The sequence below is a fragment of the Acomys russatus genome, chromosome 8 (genome assembly GCF_903995435.1).
Source record: "Acomys russatus chromosome 8, mAcoRus1.1, whole genome shotgun sequence".
NCBI lineage: Eukaryota > Metazoa > Chordata > Mammalia > Rodentia > Muridae > Acomys > Acomys russatus.
The window spans coordinates 17,496,698-17,515,818 of NC_067144.1; the positions used below are offsets into that span (position 1 = coordinate 17,496,698).

The window sequence follows — 19,121 nt, forward strand, 5'->3', positions numbered from 1 at the left end:
AAGAGCAGTCAGTGCCCTTAATCTCTGAGCCATCTCTCTAGCCCTGTTCTTTGTTTTTTATTATTCCTAACAACATTGTCTTTACAGTAAGGTCCAAACCCCTCTCCTTTCTTCACTCCCATTGCATATGACTTTCTCTGTCATGCTCTGGGCTTCAGGCTCTCACTTCCCAGAGTAAATCCAGATTGTTCCTCCCTTAACTTCCTCATCTTTCATCATCTCATTTTAAATGTTATAAGACATGCCTTTATACATTGTTGTTCTAAATCAGGCTCTCCATTTCATCTCACTGATTTCCTATTCCCCCTCCCCCAATACTTGTATTTATTTACTTTTATTTTTAGTTGAGGGGGGTTACCTCTCTGTTGTCCAGTGTGATGAGCATAGTCAAAAAAATGCTTTCTAAGCCGGGCGTGGTTGGCACACACCTTTAATCTCAGCACTCCGGAGGCAGAGGCAGAGGCAGGTGGATTGCTGTGAGTTCGAGGCCAGCCTGGTCTACAAAGTGAGTCCAGGACAGCCAAGGCTGACACAGAGAAACCCTGTCTCGAAAAACTAAAAAAAAAAAAAAGAAAAAAAGAAAAAAAGAAAAAGAAAAATGCCTTCTAGACAGGAGCCCCACTACCACCCAAGGCTGCACCTGATAACTAGAATCCAGTGACATCACTCACTCCAGACAACCTGACACAGGACTGGTAGGCAAAGAACTCCATGTGTCATGTCCCACTTGACACAGCGTATAAGATCAAGAACAACGCTCTCTAATAATAATCCAACTCTGGCTCCTGCTCAAAGAGAAGTTGGGGTTGGAGAGATGGCTCACAGCTTAAGAGCGCTGTCTGCTCTTCCCAGGGTCCTGAGTTCAATTCCCAGCAACCACAGGGTGCTCACACCCATCTATAATGAGATCTGGTGCCCTCTTCTGGCCTGCAGGTGTACATGCAAACAGAACACTGTACATATAATAAATAAAAAAATAAATATTTTAAAAAAGAGAAGATGGTCTTAAATAGAAGATTCTGCTAAGTTATTAATACCTTAGGCTTATGCATTTCACATAGGCCATCACCCTCAAATCCTTTTCAGGTTGCACTTTGAGCAATTTAAACGGAGACAGGAGACTGCAACTCTGTGCAGATGGGGAGATTTACACAGCAAAGTTATTGTCAGGGTTGTTTCTTTCTTTCTTTCTTTCTTTTTTTTTGGTTTTCTAAGAAAAGATTTCTCTATGTAGCCTTGGCTGTCCTGGACTCACATTGTAGACCAGGCTGGCCTCAAACTCACAGGGATCCACCTGCCTCTGCCTCCTGACTGCTGGGATTAAAGGTGTGTGTCACCACCGCTCAGCCAGGGTTGTTTCCTTTATCTTTTCTTTCTTTCACATTTATTTATTACATGTACAGTGTTTTGCCTGCATGTACACCTGCATGCCAGAAGAAGGCACCAGATCTCATTATAGATAGTTGTGAGCCACCATGTGGTTGCTGGGAATTGAACTCAGGACCTTTGGAAGAGCAGTCAGTGCTCTTAACCTCTGAGCCATCTCTCCAGCCCCAGGGTTGTTTCTTTTTTGGGGGTAGGGGTAGGGGGTTGTTTCTTTAGTACACCAGTGCTATACTTTTCAAATAGTTGTTACCCAAGTTCACCTTGCCCACCTGGCAGAATTATGCTTTTCCTGTGAAGACACAGAGAGTAGACGGCAGGCCAGGCCTTAAGGATGGCTGTGGCCCTTCACTGCCCCTTAGGGTTGTTTCTTAGAGGCATGTTCTTTAATATGGGGATGGGCTTAGTGGCTGTGTAAGTCAGGACTGTCTCTGTTTGTTGTGGGAATGGAACCTAACTGGAGGTCAAGCTCAGTGAATGAACATTAACAGACATTTCCTCAAAGACCCTAAACTCCAATTATGGCAATAATTTTCTTTCTTATAGTTTGTACCAAGCCTGGCTATATACCACTTTTTTCCCCAGTCGTATTAGAAGAATTTATTATTCTTTTTAGTTAAATTATAGTTTGTGTAACTTAATATTCTTAAGTAAATTTATTGGTAAATCTCATTACTTCAAGTTTCTGCAGCATCACTAAGAGCTCTAATCTCCAAGATAATTTCCTTTTTTTTGGGGGGGGGTGTTTCATCATGGGGTTTCTCTGTGTAGCCCTGGCTGTCCTGGACTCGTTTTGTAGACCAGGCTGGCCTTGAACTCACAGAGATCCGCCTGCTGAGATTAAAGGAATGCTCCACCATGCCTTGCTTTCCTTTTCTCTTTTAAGACTGATATACCTTAGTCCAGTATCTTGTTGGGCTTTGTTGTCGTCGTTCCAAAATGACTGAACAGGTGGTTTTGTCCCCTTTGTTCTGTAATTTAGGGTCCCCTTAAAAAGGCATGGAATGGGGCTCTACAAGAGAGTACAGGAGCCGGGTGGTGGTGGCGCACGTTTTAATCCCAGCACTTGGGAGGCAGAGGCAGGCGGTTTGCAGTGAGTTCGAGGCCAGCGTGGTCTACAAAGTGAGTCCAGGACAGCCAAGGCTACAAAGAGAAACCCTGTCTCGAAAAAACCAAGAGGGAGAGAGATAGACAGAGAGAAACAGGATCTGTTTGTTTATTTATTTATTTATTTATTTATTTATATTTTTTGTATGTTATATGAGGTTTACTAAATGAGCATGGGAGCAGAGGGAAAGGGGGAAGGAATACCCGAGAGAGACAGAGACAGGAAAAGAAAGAAGAGAAAGAGGTTAGAGACAGGATCTGTTTAGCAAGGCCATTTCATTCCCTGTTCCTCCCTCCTTCCCTGTGGCTCTTGCCCACACCCTAGCCCTCCAACTTCTACTCTCCTTAAAAGCTCCGTCACCGCCTCCTTTCGGGTCCCGCTGCCCGAACCAAAGATGGCGCCGGCGCTTCAGCTCTAGCGGAAATGAGCTCACACGACACCGGAAAGGAAGGCGGGGAGAGCTAGCAGGCGGGTGGGTGACCGGCTGTGGGTGGGGCGGCGGCCGGGGCCTTGGCTTTTTACGTTTGGGGCTAAGGAAGCTCCGGAGACCAGTTGGCCCCGGTGAACTCCGCCCAGCATCAGGGCTAGGCGTCTCGGAGGTGACCGCCGCGATCCTCGCGTCCGGCCCAAGCTGAAGCGGCCTCGGAGCCCGCGTCCCGCCCGGCGGCATCTGCCCGACCCTCCGCGGGCTGCGCGCGACCGCCCCGGCTCTGGTCTGGGGCTGCGGCGGGAACCGCCGAGCTGGCTGGACGGGCCGAGGAGAAGAGGCAGCGCCCCGAGGTCAGGCCGTGGGCTCCGGGGCTCCCCGGGCCGTGGTCCCCCGTCCTTGCCTCGCATTCCCACAGCCGGAGGATCCGCGACCTCGCCCGCGCCGTTCGGCTGCTCCGCGGAGTGTGGCACCGAGCCCTCTGGCGGGGTGATTTGTCCTCCTTGTTCTTGCTCAGGAGAGGCATCACTCTGAAGGGGACCTGTGCTCTTTAAAAGTTTTAACCGAAGTGGAAATGCGTGTCCTCTTTTTCTGGACCACCAACGGTTTCCACTCTAGCCGCGGTCTGAGATCACGGTCAGAGTAAAAACAGGAGAGTAAGGGCAAAAGGACCTACGAAATTCCTCTGCAGTTGGCGTCTACCGGCCCGGAAGGGCAGATGAACTTTGGATTGAAGATGCAGGGAGGTGAGCCGGCGTCGGTAATGAAAGTCTCGGAGAGCGAAGGGAAGCTGGAGGCGCTGGCCACAGCGGTGACCCCGAACAAGAACAGCGGCAACAGCGGCTGTGGGGGCGCAGTCAGCAGTAGCAGCAGCAGCAACAGCAGCCGCGGTGGCAGTACGAAAGGCTGGCAGTACAGGTATGGCCCCCCACCCCCGCCCCTCAAAGTGATGTACTGGGGTGGACGTGAGTGTGCTGGGGGTCTGCATGTTGTAGCTGGAAGACCAGTTCCGAAGCGGCTGACAATCTGACGTGGAGCTGGAACTCCGGTTCATGAGCAGCATTCACTTTTTTTCAGAAATTCATTCAACAGGTATTTGTTGAGGCCTTTTGAGGAATTCAGAAATGTGTCCCAGAATTTCCTCTTTGGCCCAAGGGTTTATTTCTTCCTCCGGTTTATTTCTGTACTCACTTCTGGTTTTTTTTTTTTTCCCCCTCTGTTGTAATTTGTTTACAAGCCTGAATGGCTGATAGAGGAAAAACTGTTGAACTCAGCGCTTTCAGCGGCAGGTGCTGGGTGCTGAAACCGTGTGGAATGATTGGAGTAACACGAGTCAAAGAAGGTCTTACACTTTGGGTGCTTGTGACCTAGAAAAGGGGAGGGACCTAAATGCTTCGGATACAAAGGCAAAGAAACAATAGAGTATAGAGTCTGATTGGCCCCTTGAAAACAGTTGAGAAATTCTACCTTTGTCAGTTTTTGTTAATATAAATGAAACATTTAAGGAACAAGAATTCCTGAAGAAACAACAGAAGCTTCATTTTGTGTGTGTGTGTGTCTGTGTAGCCTTGCCTATCCTGGACTCGCTTTGTAGACCAGGCTGGCCTCGAACTCACAGCGATCCGCCTGCCTCTGCCTCCGAAGTGCTGGGATTAAAGGGCGTGCATCATCACGCCCGGCTGTGTGTGTGTTTAATACGTGAAGTGTAGGGAGAGATTACTATCCATAGGTCTAAGAGTGAACGAAATTAGGGCATCTGGTGATGATGGAACTACAGAGATGAGTGCTTGAGCTCTTTGTACTTGTTTTGTTTTTTGTTTTTCCAGACAGGGTTTCTCTGTGTAGCCTTGGCTGTCTTGGACTCACTTTGTAGACCAGGCTGGCTGGCCTCGAACTCACAGTGATCCACCAGCCTCTGCCTCCCGAGTGCTGGGATTAAAGGCGTGCACCACACCCCGCTGAGCTCTTTGTACTTGTGAAACTTGGAACCAAGATCCTGTGAAAGACAGGTATTTGTCATGAGTAGTGTTCATATATGTGAACTGTGCATGCATTACAATATGCAAATCTGGGCTGGCTGTGGTGGCACTCTCCTTTAATCCCACCACCCTGGAGACAGGAGGAGCTCTGTGAGTTTGGGGCCAGCATATTTCTGCATAGTGAGTTCCAGGACAGCTAGACCTACATAGCCATGTATCACCCTCTCCCACCAGAAAACCCTCCTAATATACAGATATGTGTGTATGTGAAATATGCATGCCATGAGCCTACAGAAATGAGAGTAGGTTACTGTTTAATTGGCAAATGGAAATTGAACTAAAGTCAGTATGATATTCTCCTCCTCCTGCTTTTTATTTTATTTTTTATGTGTGTGAGTGTTTGCCTGCCTGCATGTGTATATGTTTGCACATGTGTGCATTGGCTGCTGAGGCTCGATCCTCTAGAACTGGAGTTATAGACAGATGTGAGTTGCTATATGTGTGCTGGGAACCAAACCCAGGTCCTCTGGAAGAGCAGCCAGTGTTCTTAACTACTAAGCTATCTCTTCAGCACTTCTCCCTTTATGAGTTAAGATGAACCATAAGGGAGCTCGAGTAATGGCTCAGTGGTTAAGAGCATTGACAGTTCTTCTAGAGGACCCAGGTTTAATTCCCAGCACCCACATGGCAGCTCACAACTATCTGTCACTCCTGACACTCACACAGGCATACACGCAGTCAAAATACCAATGCACATAAAATAAGATAAATCACTAAAAAAAGATGACCCAAAAGAAAATATTTTGATATCATTCAAGGAATTAGGGTAAAGTGCAAGATAGCAGAGGTCAGTCTTCTTATAATCTTAATTCTGAAAACCACCCTGAATTAAAGTGGAAAATCAATAGAATGGAGCAAATCCTAAATGCTCAAAATTTGTGGTCTCCTTCCTCCAGGCTTAGAGTCTAAAGATGCTTAAAACAAAATAATAACAGTTCCTTTGCTCTGGAAAGCAATTTACACTTACTGCTTCTCATTTACTCAGCCACCCATGCCATTTGCTCTGCCCCTTGAGGGAGCAAGGAGAAACATCCCATCTGTAGCCCCCTGAGTTCCCTGTAAGTAGACGTGCTTTTAGAATACTCCCTTGACTCCCGTGCTTGCCAGCCCTTCCCCCTGAGCCAGAGCTGCAGCCTTATTTCCTTTTCTCCTTTCTGTTTTCCCTTTGTGCCTTGTTTCTGTCTCACTTGCCTTGGTTGGTCATATGCTCTTGTGCTGTGGACTCTTTACCTCTTCCTCCCTTCTGACCTAAGCTAATGGAGTCTGAGTCAGGAAATCTTTCAGGAACTCTAGAGCCAGGCAGTCACCTGCCTATCTCTACAGTACAAATCTTATCAGTAGCTTTAATCTCTGCTATAGTTTGCTACGATCTCCGGTTTAAAAATGTGTGTGTCCGCGGGGCGTGTGTGCATGCGTGTTTTGAGACTGGGCCTCATGTAGCCCAAGCCTGTCCTCTGAGTTTGCTGTGTAGCTGAGGGTGACATTGAACTCACCCTTCTGCCTCCAAAGTGTTGGGATTATAGGCAGGCTTAGGATCTGAATGAACATTTTAAGATATTAATAATACCATACTTAAGACATTTTGCAGCTGGGCGTGGTAATGCACAGCAGAGACAGATGGATCTCTGTGAGTTTGAGGCCAGCCTGGTCTACAGAGTGAGTCCAGGACAGCCAGGGTTCTGTTAACATAGAGAAACCCTGTCTTAACTCCCCCCCCCCCCCAAAAAAAAGGTCAGGCGTGGTGGTGCACGCCTTTAATCCCAGCGCTCGGGAAGCAGAGGCAGGCGGATCGCTGTGTGTTCGAGACCAGCCTGGTCTACAAAGTGAGTCCAGGATGGCCAAGGCTACACAGAGAAACCCTATCTCAAAAAACAAAAAAAAAAAAAAAATCTTAAAAAAAAAAAAAAAAACAAACCAAAAAAAAAAAAAAAAAGGAAAGGAAAAGAAATGAAAGAAAAACACCAAAAAACCCCTCATTTTCTTAATTTCTTCATTAAAAAAAAAGTAGGAGGATTACATATATGAGATATTTGCCTACATGCTTGTCCCAACCACCCTGTTTTCCTCCCTGAAAAATTATTTTTACTGACATCTTTTTTGTTTTGTTTTTTTTTCTTTGAGACAGGGTTTCTCTGTGTATCCCTGGCTGTCCTGGACTCACTCTGTAGACCAGGCTGGCCTCAAACTTCTAGCAGTCGGCCTGCCTCTGTTTCCCAAGTGTTGCTTTTTTTTTTTAAACTTATATGTGTGTGTGTTTGTAAGCATGTTCTCATGTGTGTATAGGTGTGCATGCTTGTGAGCACATGGAGCCACATAGGGCGTGCCCCACAAGGGCTTTGGGTTTCTCAGCTGGAGTTACAGATATTCCTGGAACACCTGGCTTTTTAAGTGTCTGCAGGGATTAGAACACCAGTCCTCATGATTATGCAATGAGCAGTTTTAGCTACTTACCCATCTCCAGCCCCTGCTCCTCACCACGCTCCCCTGCCCCCTTAACTGAGATAGGGTCTTACTATGTAACCCTTGGTGTCCTGAGTTTGTTAGGTAGACTAAGCTGGTTTCAGACTCACAGAGATCTGCCTGCTTTTGTCTCTCCAGTGCTGGGATTAAAGGAATTTGGCCTGGCTCCCAACTCTATTTGTGTTTGGTTTTTTTGGGGGGGGGGCAGGGTTTAGTTTTTTTGAGACAGGGGTTCTCTATGTAGCCCTGGCTGTCCTAAAACTAGTTCTGTAGACCAGGCTGGCCTCAAACTCAAAGAGCTGCCTGCCTCTGCTTCCCCAGTGCTAGGACTTAAAGATGTACAGTCACAGTGCCAGATAGTTGTTTGATGTATTTATTTATGTAGTAAGTACTTATTTATATTCAATATATTTTAGATTTTTATCTATTTATTTTTAGCGATATAGGGAGACAAATCTAGAACCTTGTAAGCATGTAGGCCAACATTATCTTTGCTTTAAATTTGAAAAAAAAAATGTGTTGTATTTATTTGTGTGTGTGTGTGTGTAGGTATGTGCATGCCACAATGTGCATGTGGAGCCTCAAGCACAGCCCTCGGGAGTCACTTCTCCCCTTCTACTCCTTCCAGGCATTGAAGTCAGTTCATTAGTCTTGGCAGCAAGTGTCTTTACCCCCTGAGCCATCTCACTGGCCCATAGTGCACTTTTTTATGACAGAAAGCTTTTACATTTTTCTCAAGACAGAGTTTCTCTATGTAGCTCTGCCTGTCCTGGACTCACTTTGTAGACCAGGCTGGCCTTGAATTCACAGAGATCTGCCTGCTTCTGCCTCCTGAGTGCTGGGATTAAAGGCATGTGCCACCACACCTGGCTTAACAGAAAACTTGTGTGTGTGTCGTGTGGACATGTGTGAGTGTATGTGGACACCAGCAGTCAACATCAGCATCTTCTTCGGTTGTTTCCCATCTTATTCTTATTTTTTGTATTTGAGAATTTATCATTATTCTTCATGTATGTGGGGGTGTGTGAATGTGAATGCCTGTGTGCCATGGTGTCTGTGCAGAGCTCTGGACGCAGCTTCTCTCCTCATCCTTGTGGTCTGCAAAGATTGAACTTGAGGTACCAGGCTTGTGTGGCATAGCTTTTCCCTGCTGAGCTGTCTCAGCAGCCCTCCACTGTATTCTTGAGGCAAGGTCTCTCACTGAGCCCAGCTGTCCTGGGTCCTGGGACCCAACTCAGGTCCTCACGCTTCACCATCTCCCAGACCCTCCCACTTCCTTTTTTTTCTCTTTTCTGTTTTGTTTTTTCGAGATAGGGTTTCTCTGTGTAGCCCTGGCTGTCTTGGACTTACTTTGTAGACCAGGCTGGCCTCGAACTCAGAGATCTGCCTGCCTCTACCTCCTGAGTGCTGGGATTAAAGGTGTGTTCCCCACACCCAGCTTTTGTTTTTGTTTTTAATATTTATTTATTTATCTACGTGTACTCCTGCGTGCCAGAAGAGGGCATCAGATCTCATTATAGGTGGTTGTGGGCCACCATGTGGTTGCTGGGAATTGAACTCAGGACCTTTGGAAAGAGCAGACGACAGTGCTCTTAACCACTGAGCCATCTTTCCAGCCCCCAGCTTTTGTTTTTAACAAAATCTCAAACATTCAATTTTACCAATAAAGATTCAGGAGCCAGATGCTTAGGTGAGAGCCTGCTAGCTCAGAGAGGCAGACAGTGGACCTCTCAAACTCACTGTCCCTCCCGTCCCTCCCTTCTGCTTCCTGTGGGTCTCTAACCGTTTTCCTGACTTCCTCTTAACTCTATGGTTTTCCGATGTTCATGCTGTGTCTACTGGTTGCTTGCTCTGCCTCTTGACCTATGGTTGACTTTATATAATCCTGTTTACAATATTCAACCAGAGAGCTCTTGGATTAAAGATGTGTATGAGGGCTGAGCCACACCCACTAGAAGCAGGTTTTTCCAGTAAGCAGCACAATCTCAGGGTTCGATATCCTGCAGCATGGCGTCACATTACTCTTGTCCAGGCCTTGGAAGCTCTCTTGCAGGGCATGTGTAGCAGCTGTCTGGGTTATTGGGTACATGCCAGAAAATGTCCACCATGGTTAGTAATGGAATGGGGTCTGCATGATCCTCTACTATTGAGGCAGTTGTTTGGTGTGATCAGGCAAATTTGATTTGATTGCTGGGCAATGAGAGGCAGATAGGTGCTAGGGAATGCGCCACGGGCACCTGACACAGAGCAGTGCGGGCAGTAGAAGGGTGGATGAGGGCTGCCAGGGAGGGAAGGACATACAGATTGACCTCTGTCGTCACCCACATTAAAAATTCTGAAAAGCTGGAGGATAAATGAATCTGGGGCAGTCAGATTATGCATTTGCTTTAGATGTGTCCAGCTCAACATGCATAGCGTTTACAGGTCATTTTCAGCCAGCTTCAGTCAGAATGAGGGCACGTGACAAGTGTAGGCCGCTGCCTCATGGTATTCAGCATGTTTTCTCTCAGAGCAAGGAAGTGCATTGTCTCTGTTTTACAGTGGAAGAAAATGGAAGTTGAAATGAGTTGGCCAGGATCCCATCGCTGGTAATTGGAAAAATTATTTCAAGGTAGTTCTTTGCATAGAGGTCAGTGAATGGCTGTGAGTGGCTACTTATTGGCAGTAATCACTGGTTTACTGCATGGCTTGTCATGTTTTGCCAGGGTTCTAACTCATAACAATTATTTTTGCGCCTCTTCAGTGTGTGAGGCACTTTTGTGCTCAGGTCACAATTATGTGCACACCCAACATTGTGGAAGTCAGGAGCTCCTGTCTTCATTTTCATCGTCATTGGAAAAAAATCAGGGAAAGGAAGAACCTCAGCAGTATCTGCAGACTGCCGTGGTGGTTGGAGTTCCTCCTCTACCCTTAAATGATCTTTCCTTTAGAGGCACTTGCATTCACACGGGTTCGATTTACCATTTGTAGGATTTGTAGGGAGGAGAGATTTCTTAATTCTGGGTCCCTCCTTTATAATAGTGAATGTTAAGAGTTTAGAAATGAATTCCCCCCTCATTTTTCTGTTCTCTGTGTCAGCTTGTTTTGTTTTGTCTGTTTTTCTCCAAGACAGGGTTTCTCCGTGTAGCCTTGGCTATCCTGGACTCACTCTGTAGATCAGGCTGGCCTCAATCTTAGAGACCCGCCTGCCTCTGCCTCCTGAGTGCTGGGATTACAGGTGTGCACCACCAACACCTGGCAAAGGAAAGTTTACGAATCTGCAACTGCACTGTCTGCTCATTGAAATAGACAGAAAGGAACAAACCAAAGGAAGTGCTAAGGGCACACTAAGGCACATGTGGTAGGGACTACCTTTTCAAAAACTTTAAACACTTAAATTATTTTCTTTTTTATTTTAGGCTCTCCACCAGCTATCCCTTGTTAGCTAAAGGCAGACCTCTTTTCCAAGTCAGTAATAATTGTGCTTTTCAAAGGGAGGACTGGGAAGACTTTGAATGTGCCTGTCTCCTGGGCTGTAGTTAAACAACTGTGGAGTGAAGGGCCGCTCCTGTCTGCTCATCAGGCTTGCCTTGGGAAACAGGTCATGTCTGTCATTGCTCTTCGTTTTTTTTTTTTTTTTTTTCTGTCGTGTGATGAAATAAAATCTCACATGATGAAGCAAAGTCTTGCTCTGGCAGAGTCAGTAGTACGGCTTGCTGCTTTTGACAAGATGTGTGTTCTAGCCAGGGCTTGAGGTTCTGCCCTTTAACACAGTTTGTCTGGCCTCTGTGTAAGTGTCACCTGCCCTCTGCGTGGACTGGTGGAATTGGCCTGAAAATCTGTGTGCTGCTATTGTCTGAGCACTGAAGTCTGTCTGTCCTTTCTCGCTCAGCAGTGGTCTGCCACTCTCTAGGGACTTGTCGGATGCTGACTTGCTAGCGTGTGAGGAGGACAATCTTCAGGCCCTCTATGGTTCCTAAGAATATTTGTTGCAGAATAATACAATAATAAAAATGGTTTTGGTGCTGGCACCAAACTAATGACCTTGACCTTGCTAGGTAAGTTCTTTATCACCGAGCTATGTTCCCAGCCCAATCAATAGTTAAATACATAAAATTATGTATACTATAATATTTGTTTCACGTATATGGTCACTTTTCATGATAGACATATCTTTCAAAGAATGTTGCCTTTAACTTTTTCTAAGTTTCACACAAACTACACAAACAGCCCTGAGCTAAAAAGAGCTAGAGTAAACATACAGGCCTTTAGCCAAAACGTAAGAAATGGTTTCTGAGCCAGGCTTGGTGGCACACACCTGTAATCCCAGCACTGGGGGAGGCAGAAGCAGGTGGATCACTGTGAGTTCAAGGCCAGCCTGGTCTACAAAGAGAGTCCAGGATAGCCAAGGCTACACAGAGAAACCCTGCCTTGAAAAACAAAAACAAACAAACAAAAAAAGAATTTATTTCTGTGATTCAACACCATGGCATGCCCTGATTTCATTCATTCTTAAAAAAAAATTATAGATTGTAAATTTCTTCTATGCTTTATCAAAAACCAAAATAGGCCTTTGTTGCTTCTCTAGGAACGCTTGCCCTATAAATGTTTTCACTCAAAGATTTCCTCATTATATTCTCAAGTTGCGATCCCATTGTGATCCCTGAGATTGTGAGCTGTAAAAACCTGTCTTTTGTTTGGTGTGGTTGAGCCCTAGTACACACCTTAAATCCAAAAACCTTCTGTATACAGCATGTGATAAAGTTAATCTTAGGTCCAGAGGTGGAACAAGAAACCGGCTGACAGGGATTCAAGCGTAGGAGGGACTTTGAGGTGAGGAGTATTTAAGACTGTGTAGAAGTAGAAGGGGCTTTTAACTTTTTAGCTCCTCAGCTCCTTGGCCTTTGGTTTTTTGGCCTTTGAACTAGCAAGCCTTTGGCTTTGGATTTTTTTGGACTTTTCCTCCTGGGCTGCCAGCTGAGCTAGTGAGCCATTTGGGCCGTTTCCATTGGGACATGAGCTGAGTAGGAGGGTCAGCTGGGTGGTTTCTCGGCCTCTCTGAGCTAGCAGGTTTCACCCAGCGTCTGGCTTCAGACTCTTTATTGGTAAAATAGAATGATTGGGATTTTGTTTTTATAAAACAACAGTCTAAGGCTATGCTTTGCTGCTTAGTGACTTTGAAATCAGCCTAGGCTACAGAACATTGTGGCTCCCAAAGCAAAATGTTGAGTCTCACAGCATCTTCTCATGGCCACCAGGTGGCACAGTCCTTCTACATCAGCTGTGTTAACTAGTTCTTGGGAACAGAAAGAGGGAAAGCTGAAAGAGTGGCCCTGTAACTGTCTGTTCCAAAGAACAGGCATGCTCAAGTTGCTCCTCTGTAATCTGGGGGCTACTGTTTCATAAATCAGATAAGCAGTACTCTGCTCTCCTCCTACTGTTGCTGTTTTGAGACAGGGTCTCTTGTTATGTAGCCCAGGTTGGTCCTGTCTTAACCTCTCAATGGCTGCTGCCACAACCAGCTTAAAATTTATGAGATGGATTTATGCTGTAATAATAATAAAAAAAAGTCATTGTCAACATCCTTCTTGTACTTTTTATGAGAAAATTAACCCCCCCCCCTTTTTTTTTTTTTTTTTTTTTTTTTTTTTTTTTGAGTATCTTATTTATTTCTGGCCTTGTTGCTGATGGCGGCTTTGAACTACTGATTTTTTTTGTTTTTTGTTTTTGGGTGTTTTTTTTACAAGACAGGGTTTCTCTGTGTAGCTCTGGCTGACCTGGAATTCTCTTTGTAGACTTACATGCTGACCTTGAACTCACAGAGATCCTCCCGCCTCTGCCTCCCAAGCACTGGGATTAAAGGTGTGCAGCACCACGCCCAGCTGAACTTCTGATTCTTTTGCCTCCTGAGTAGAGAGATCAAAGGCGTGTGCTGTTACCCTGGTTTAAAAGGTGACTCTGTTTATTCACCAGTAAAGTACTGATAACGTTAGGGTTGGTTTTATAGATAATACTACTGAAGTTGTATGTCTTAAAATGCATTGTTAGCTGTGAAAGGACTGATATAATAACTTACAAATGAGGGTACCATTAGTAAAAAAAGGAAAAAATAGTGACTGATGATGGCTAATGAAGATGATGCAGTGTTCAATTGCTTGCTTTAGTTGTGTGTGTGAGCTCATGAGTGCATGTGTGTTTGTGTGAGGGATGTGTGTGCAGGTGCTCCCATGTGGGTGTGTGATGGCCAGAAGTCAGTGTGAGGTGACTTCCTCTATCATCCTCCACCTTCTTTTCTTTTCTCTCTCTCTATTTTACGTTTATTTAGGGTGTATGTGCATACTTGCAGAAGCATGAGTGTGTGCCATGCGTCTGTGCAGAAGTCAGAGCACTTAGCAGGAGCCACTATTCGCTTCTGTAGTGTAGCTTCCCAGCTGCACATCCTGTCATCAGATGTGGCCAGTGCCTTTCCCTGCTGAGCCAGATCACCAGCCCTTTACCTCATTTTCTGGGATGGTCTCTCACCAGATGGCTAGGCATTTCTTCCTAGAGTTGGGGTCCTAGGCGTGTACAATCCCCATTTAGCTTTCACATGTTTTTTCACATCAGCTAAGAACCTGAACTCAGGCCCCATACTTGTGCAGCAAGCACGCTGTCCGCTGAGCTGCCTCTTCTGCCCCCTTAATACATAATAGATTCAATACATCTGTTTTTCTACAGGGCACTTAGTCCACTTACGAATTTAGGAAGGTTTCTCCCCATGATCCACATGCAGATGGTCCTAGAATTTACTTCCTATAGGATGTACTCAGCTGCAGTGCTTTTATGACTTGAGGACACCTAGGGACAGAGGCTGCTGTGGAGAACTCAGATTGAGAAGCATTCTCCAAGTGGTGAATTATGAAACATCTTGATCTTTTGAGGAAATAACTTCTGTTGTGTTCTGTCTCAGGCTTGGTAGGATTAATGGAGAATACAAGACTCAGGTTATGGGACTACAGGACTGGACAAAGAATAAGGTTTTTTGGTTTGTTTTTTGTTGTTTCTTTTTCAAGATTTATTTATTTATTATGTATATAATGTTCTGCCTGTATGTAACACCTGCGGCCAGAAGAGGGCACCAGATCACATTATAGATGCCTGTGAGCCACCATGTGGTTGCTGGGAATTGAACTCAGAACCTTTGGAAGAGCAGCCAGTGCTCTTAACCTCTGAGCCATCTCTCCAGCCCCAGTTTTTTGTTTTTTCGAGACAGGGTTCTTTGTGTAGCCTTTGCTGTCCTGGACTGGCTTTGTAATCCAGGCTGGCTTCAAACTCACAAAAATCCGCTTGCCTCCGCCTCCCGAGTGCTGGGATTAAAGGCCTGCACCATCACGCCCAGCTAAAATAATTCAGTTTTTTTTCCGCCTCTGAGACAGGGTTTCTCTGTGTAGCTCTGGGTGTCCCGCAACAGGACAGCTGGCCAAGGATGGGCAGGCTGGCTTTGAAGTCATAGAAATCCACCTGCTTCTGCCTCCTGAGTGCTGGGATTAAAGGCGTACACCACTACCACCTGGCAAAGTGTAAGTCTTATGTCCAGAAATGGTTCAGGGAAAGCAGGCTGTGCGTTAAGTACCCAAAGCAGAGAAAGGACTTTTTAGGAAATCAATTTGGGTAGTTGTTTTGCACACAATGTTTACAGTGTATTTGTGTTTATATTCATGCAGTTTTATATTCACATAATGATTACATTTGAAATAATAATAAGTGGAATATTGTACTTGTTTTGAAGAAATTTGGTGTTTGTCTTTTTTTTTTTTGTTTCCCTTGTCTTTGAACACAAGGTTACTCTGTAGCCCCTGGCTGTCCTGCCATTTGTTACATAGAACAGACTGGTCTCAAACTCACAGAGATTTTTCTGAGGGCAGAGACTAAAGGCATTTCATGACTGTGCCTGTCAAGTTTGATGAGTTAATGTCTCTGAAGCTGTTTTTAAAACTGTAGTTGCCGGGCGTGGTGGCGCACGCCTTTAATCCCAGCACTCGGGAGGCAGAGGCAGGCGGATCGCTGTGAGTTCGAGGCCAGCCTGGTCTACAAAGTGAGTCCAGGATGGCCAAAGCTACACAGAGAAACCCTGTCTTGAAAAACCAACCAACCAAACAAACAAACAAATAAAAAAAAACTGTAGTTGTCAACTTGGCTCAGTGCCACACACTTGTAATCCTAGCACTCAAAGAAGCAGAGGCAGGTGGATCACTGTGAGTTCGAGGCCAGGCTAGGCTGGTCTACAGTGCTAGTCCAGGCCAGCCAGGGCTACACAGAGAAACCTGTCTTGAAAAATCAAACCAATCGGGAGGCAGAGGCAGGTCAATTTCTGTGAGTTCAAGGCCAGTCTGGTCTGCAAAGCAAGTCTAGCATAGCCAAGGCTACACAGAGAAACCTGGTCTCGAAAAAACAAAAACAAAAAACCCCCCAAAAAACAAAAAAAGCAAGACAAAAAATAAAAGCCGTGTAGTAGTCTATCTGGGATTTCTTCTCATTTTTCCACTAACATCAACTCTCTGTTCCTCTTGAAACAGTGATCACATGGAGAATGTATATGGCTATTTAATGAAGTACACCAACCTTGTCACTGGGTGGCAGTACAGGTAAGTTGATTATTGGGACTGTTGAGCTGATTGTGTTATTTGCTGATGTCAGTAGAGATAGCTGGGAAATTTCAGGAGGATTTGCCACATCTCTCGTACACTCTGGATGGCTTTCTCCTGAGAGATGAGGAGTTGGCATGTGTCCAAGAGACAGCCTCTAAATCTCAGAACTGTCATTAGGAGTGGAGTGGTGTGCTCACTTGCAGAATACTGTTATCATGTGTGAGGCTCTTAGTGGGGACAATGGGCGTTTGTGCTTGATTATCAAGCTGTGACCTTGGATGGTTAGTTAAGCAGCCTACACCCACACAGGCAGTTGGTGAGTAGGGAAGCCAGGTCTCTCAAGTACATGGTGGTCTTCACAGTTGCCAGGCAGTGGTATTAAGCTTTTGCCTTTCGCGTTGGTCTTTGGAGACAGGGTTTCTCTGTGTAGCCTTGGCTGTCCTGGACTCACTTTGTAGACCAGGCCTCAAACTCACATTGATCCACCTGCCTCTGCTTCCCAAGTGCTAGAATCACAAGTGTACATCACCTAGCCTGGCTAAGCTTTTACTTTTTAAATTGACATTAAATACCTAAGACTTTAAGTTTTTAACTCAGTGTTATTAAATGTGTTCACCATTTTGTATAATTACCACAGCCCCTCATCTCCAGACCTTCTTCATCTTCTCAAACTGAAACTCTATACCTTTAAAAAATAGCGTCCCTCCACAGCCCCTTCTGTTTTAGTCTCTGGATTTTTACTGCTCTTTCTGCCTCATGCTTACAACAGATACAGTATATGTCCTTTTATGACTTTTTTTTTTCTCAGATAGGGTTTCTCTGTGTAGCCTTGACTGTCCTGGACTCACTTTGTAGACCAGGCTGGCCTCGAACTCACAGCAAACCACCTGCCTCTGCCTCCCAAGTGCTGGGATTAAAGGCATGTGCCACCACACCCAGTCTCCTTTTGTAACTTTTTATTTCACTCTGCATAGTTATAAGATTCATCTGTGTTCTAGACATGTATCACAACTGTTTTCTCTGTATAGCCTTGGCTGCCCTTGAACTCAGAGATCTACCTGCCTCCGTCTACTGAGTGCTGGGATTAAAGGACTAAAGGTGTGTGCTGCCACCACCTAGCTCTTTGGTGTTGTTTTTTTTCCACTTTATTTTACATATATGTGTATATATATATATATGTGTGTGTGTGTGTGTGTGTGTGTGTGTGTGTGTGTACACGTACACACGAGCACAGCTCTGTGTGCCTGAGGGTCATACAGAATGTGTGGAGAGCAGAGTCAGTTCTGTTCTGTCATGTACTCTTTGGGATTGAACTGGGGTCTTCAGGCCTGGCCATACTACCTCATCCACTGAGCCTTTTTGTTGGCCCAATTTTTCTTTTGTTTGTTTATTCATTTGCCTGCTTGTTTGCTGATTTTTTTTTTCTAGTCCTGGGAACAGCTAAAATACCCAGGGCTTTAAACACACTAGACAAATATTTTACCATTGTGTGCCCCCAGCCTCAGCCCATCCCCCTTCTGTTTCTTTCTTCCTTCCTTTTCTTTTTGTAAATTTTATTTATTTATTTTTAAAAATAATTTATTCAGACTACATCGCATCCTATCACTTGTATCTTCCCATTCCCCCCTCCCTCCCTTTTTCACCCTATTCCCCTAGCTCTGTGATAAAAGGGGGCCTCCTCCCTTACCATATGATCACAGCCTATCAGGTCTCATCTTGGTAGCCTGCTTCCCTTCTTCTGAGTGCCACCACACCATTGGGGCCACCAGAGTTCATGTCAGAGTCAGTCCCCACTCTCCACACAACTGTGGAGAATGTGCTCTGTGTGTGTGTGTGTGTGTGTGTGTGTGTGTTCCAAACTATGTGTGTAGCAGTCAGAGGAACTCTTGGAAGAATCACTTCTCACTTTCCATGATGCAGTTACTGGGATTTATTTTCCTGGCAGAAGTGCCTTCACCCGAAAAGCCATTTCCTTGGTCCACACCATTATTTAAAGGCCAATAATATTCCAGGATAAAATCTTTGTTTATCCGTGCATCTACTGATGGACATTTGGGGTGTGTCTTCCTTTGGCAATTATAAATAAGGCTGCTGTGAAAGTTGAGACAATATCTGCTAAAGTCTGTGTCAAGACATAGAACTAATGGATGGTACAGCACAGTGTGTGTTTTTAAAAGAAAAGAGCTGCTGCTAGGCATGGTGGCACACAACTTTAATCCCAGCACTTTGGAGGAAGAAGAAGGCAGATCTCTGTGAGGTTGAGGCCTGTCTAGTCTACATAGCAAGTTCCAGGACAGCCAGGCTCATAAAGAGACCCAGTCTCAAAAGACCACATTAAAATAAAATAAACGAGCTGTTTCTACGTGGCCCAGGCTGAGTCCAAGCTCTTGAGCTCTGCTGATTCTTCTGGTCTTCGTGTCTGGAGCAGCTAGGACTCCAGACATGTGCCCTTGTGCCCATGGTACCCGTATATTCTGACCAGCAAACGTTTGTGCACAAGATTCCAACCTCTCTACACCTCACCTCTCGGGGTCTCCCTGCCTCCACCTCTCAGTGCTGGAGTCACAGGCATGAACCGCCAGGCCACACTTTATGTGGTGCTGTGGATGTGGACTCAGGTCCTCATGCTTGCAGCCCATGCACTTGCCCACTGAACCCTCTCCCCAGCCCTTAATCATTCTTTAAAGTAATAAACTGAAATTCATAAGCAAGTCATTTTGATTCTAAGGTCTGTTTTTCCAGACAGATTATTTTCACAAAGCTATGTAGCATGCTGCATTCTAATTCACATGCATTTGGAGATCCTGCTTCTAACCATGATGGGACAACACTAGTTGTATTTTTCTTCCTACATGAAAACAACACAAACCAGGAGTAGTACACAAAAGAATTTCTTTCTTTTTGAAAGAATGTTTTTCAGACACTTTAAAGAATAGCAGAAACAGGCCAGGTGTGGTAGCTCACACCTTTAATCTCAGTACTGGGGAGGCAGAGGCAGGTAGATCTCTGAGTTAGAGGCCAGTCTGGTCTACAAAGTGAGTTCTAGGACAGCCAATGCTGTTACACAGAAAAACCCTGTCTCGAAAAACAGAAAAAGA

The 19,121-nt window shown here is 45.3% G+C and overlaps 1 protein-coding gene across 2 annotated transcripts in view; it reads left to right on the plus strand.

The window, feature by feature from the left end:
• The first annotated feature begins 2,948 nt into the window (after positions 1-2,948).
• The window catches only part of Osbpl11 (oxysterol binding protein like 11), a 59,008-nt gene continuing 42,835 nt past the window's right edge, over positions 2,949-19,121 (plus strand). The window contains exons 1-2 of one of the 2 annotated variants that reach the window (XM_051149817.1): positions 2,949-3,836; positions 15,952-16,020. In XM_051149817.1, coding sequence (XP_051005774.1) covers positions 3,637-3,836; positions 15,952-16,020 — 269 coding nt within the window. In that variant the 5' untranslated portion in view covers positions 2,949-3,636. The remainder of the gene's footprint in view (positions 3,837-15,951; positions 16,021-19,121) is intronic. The other variant, XM_051149816.1, reaches the window with a different exon arrangement.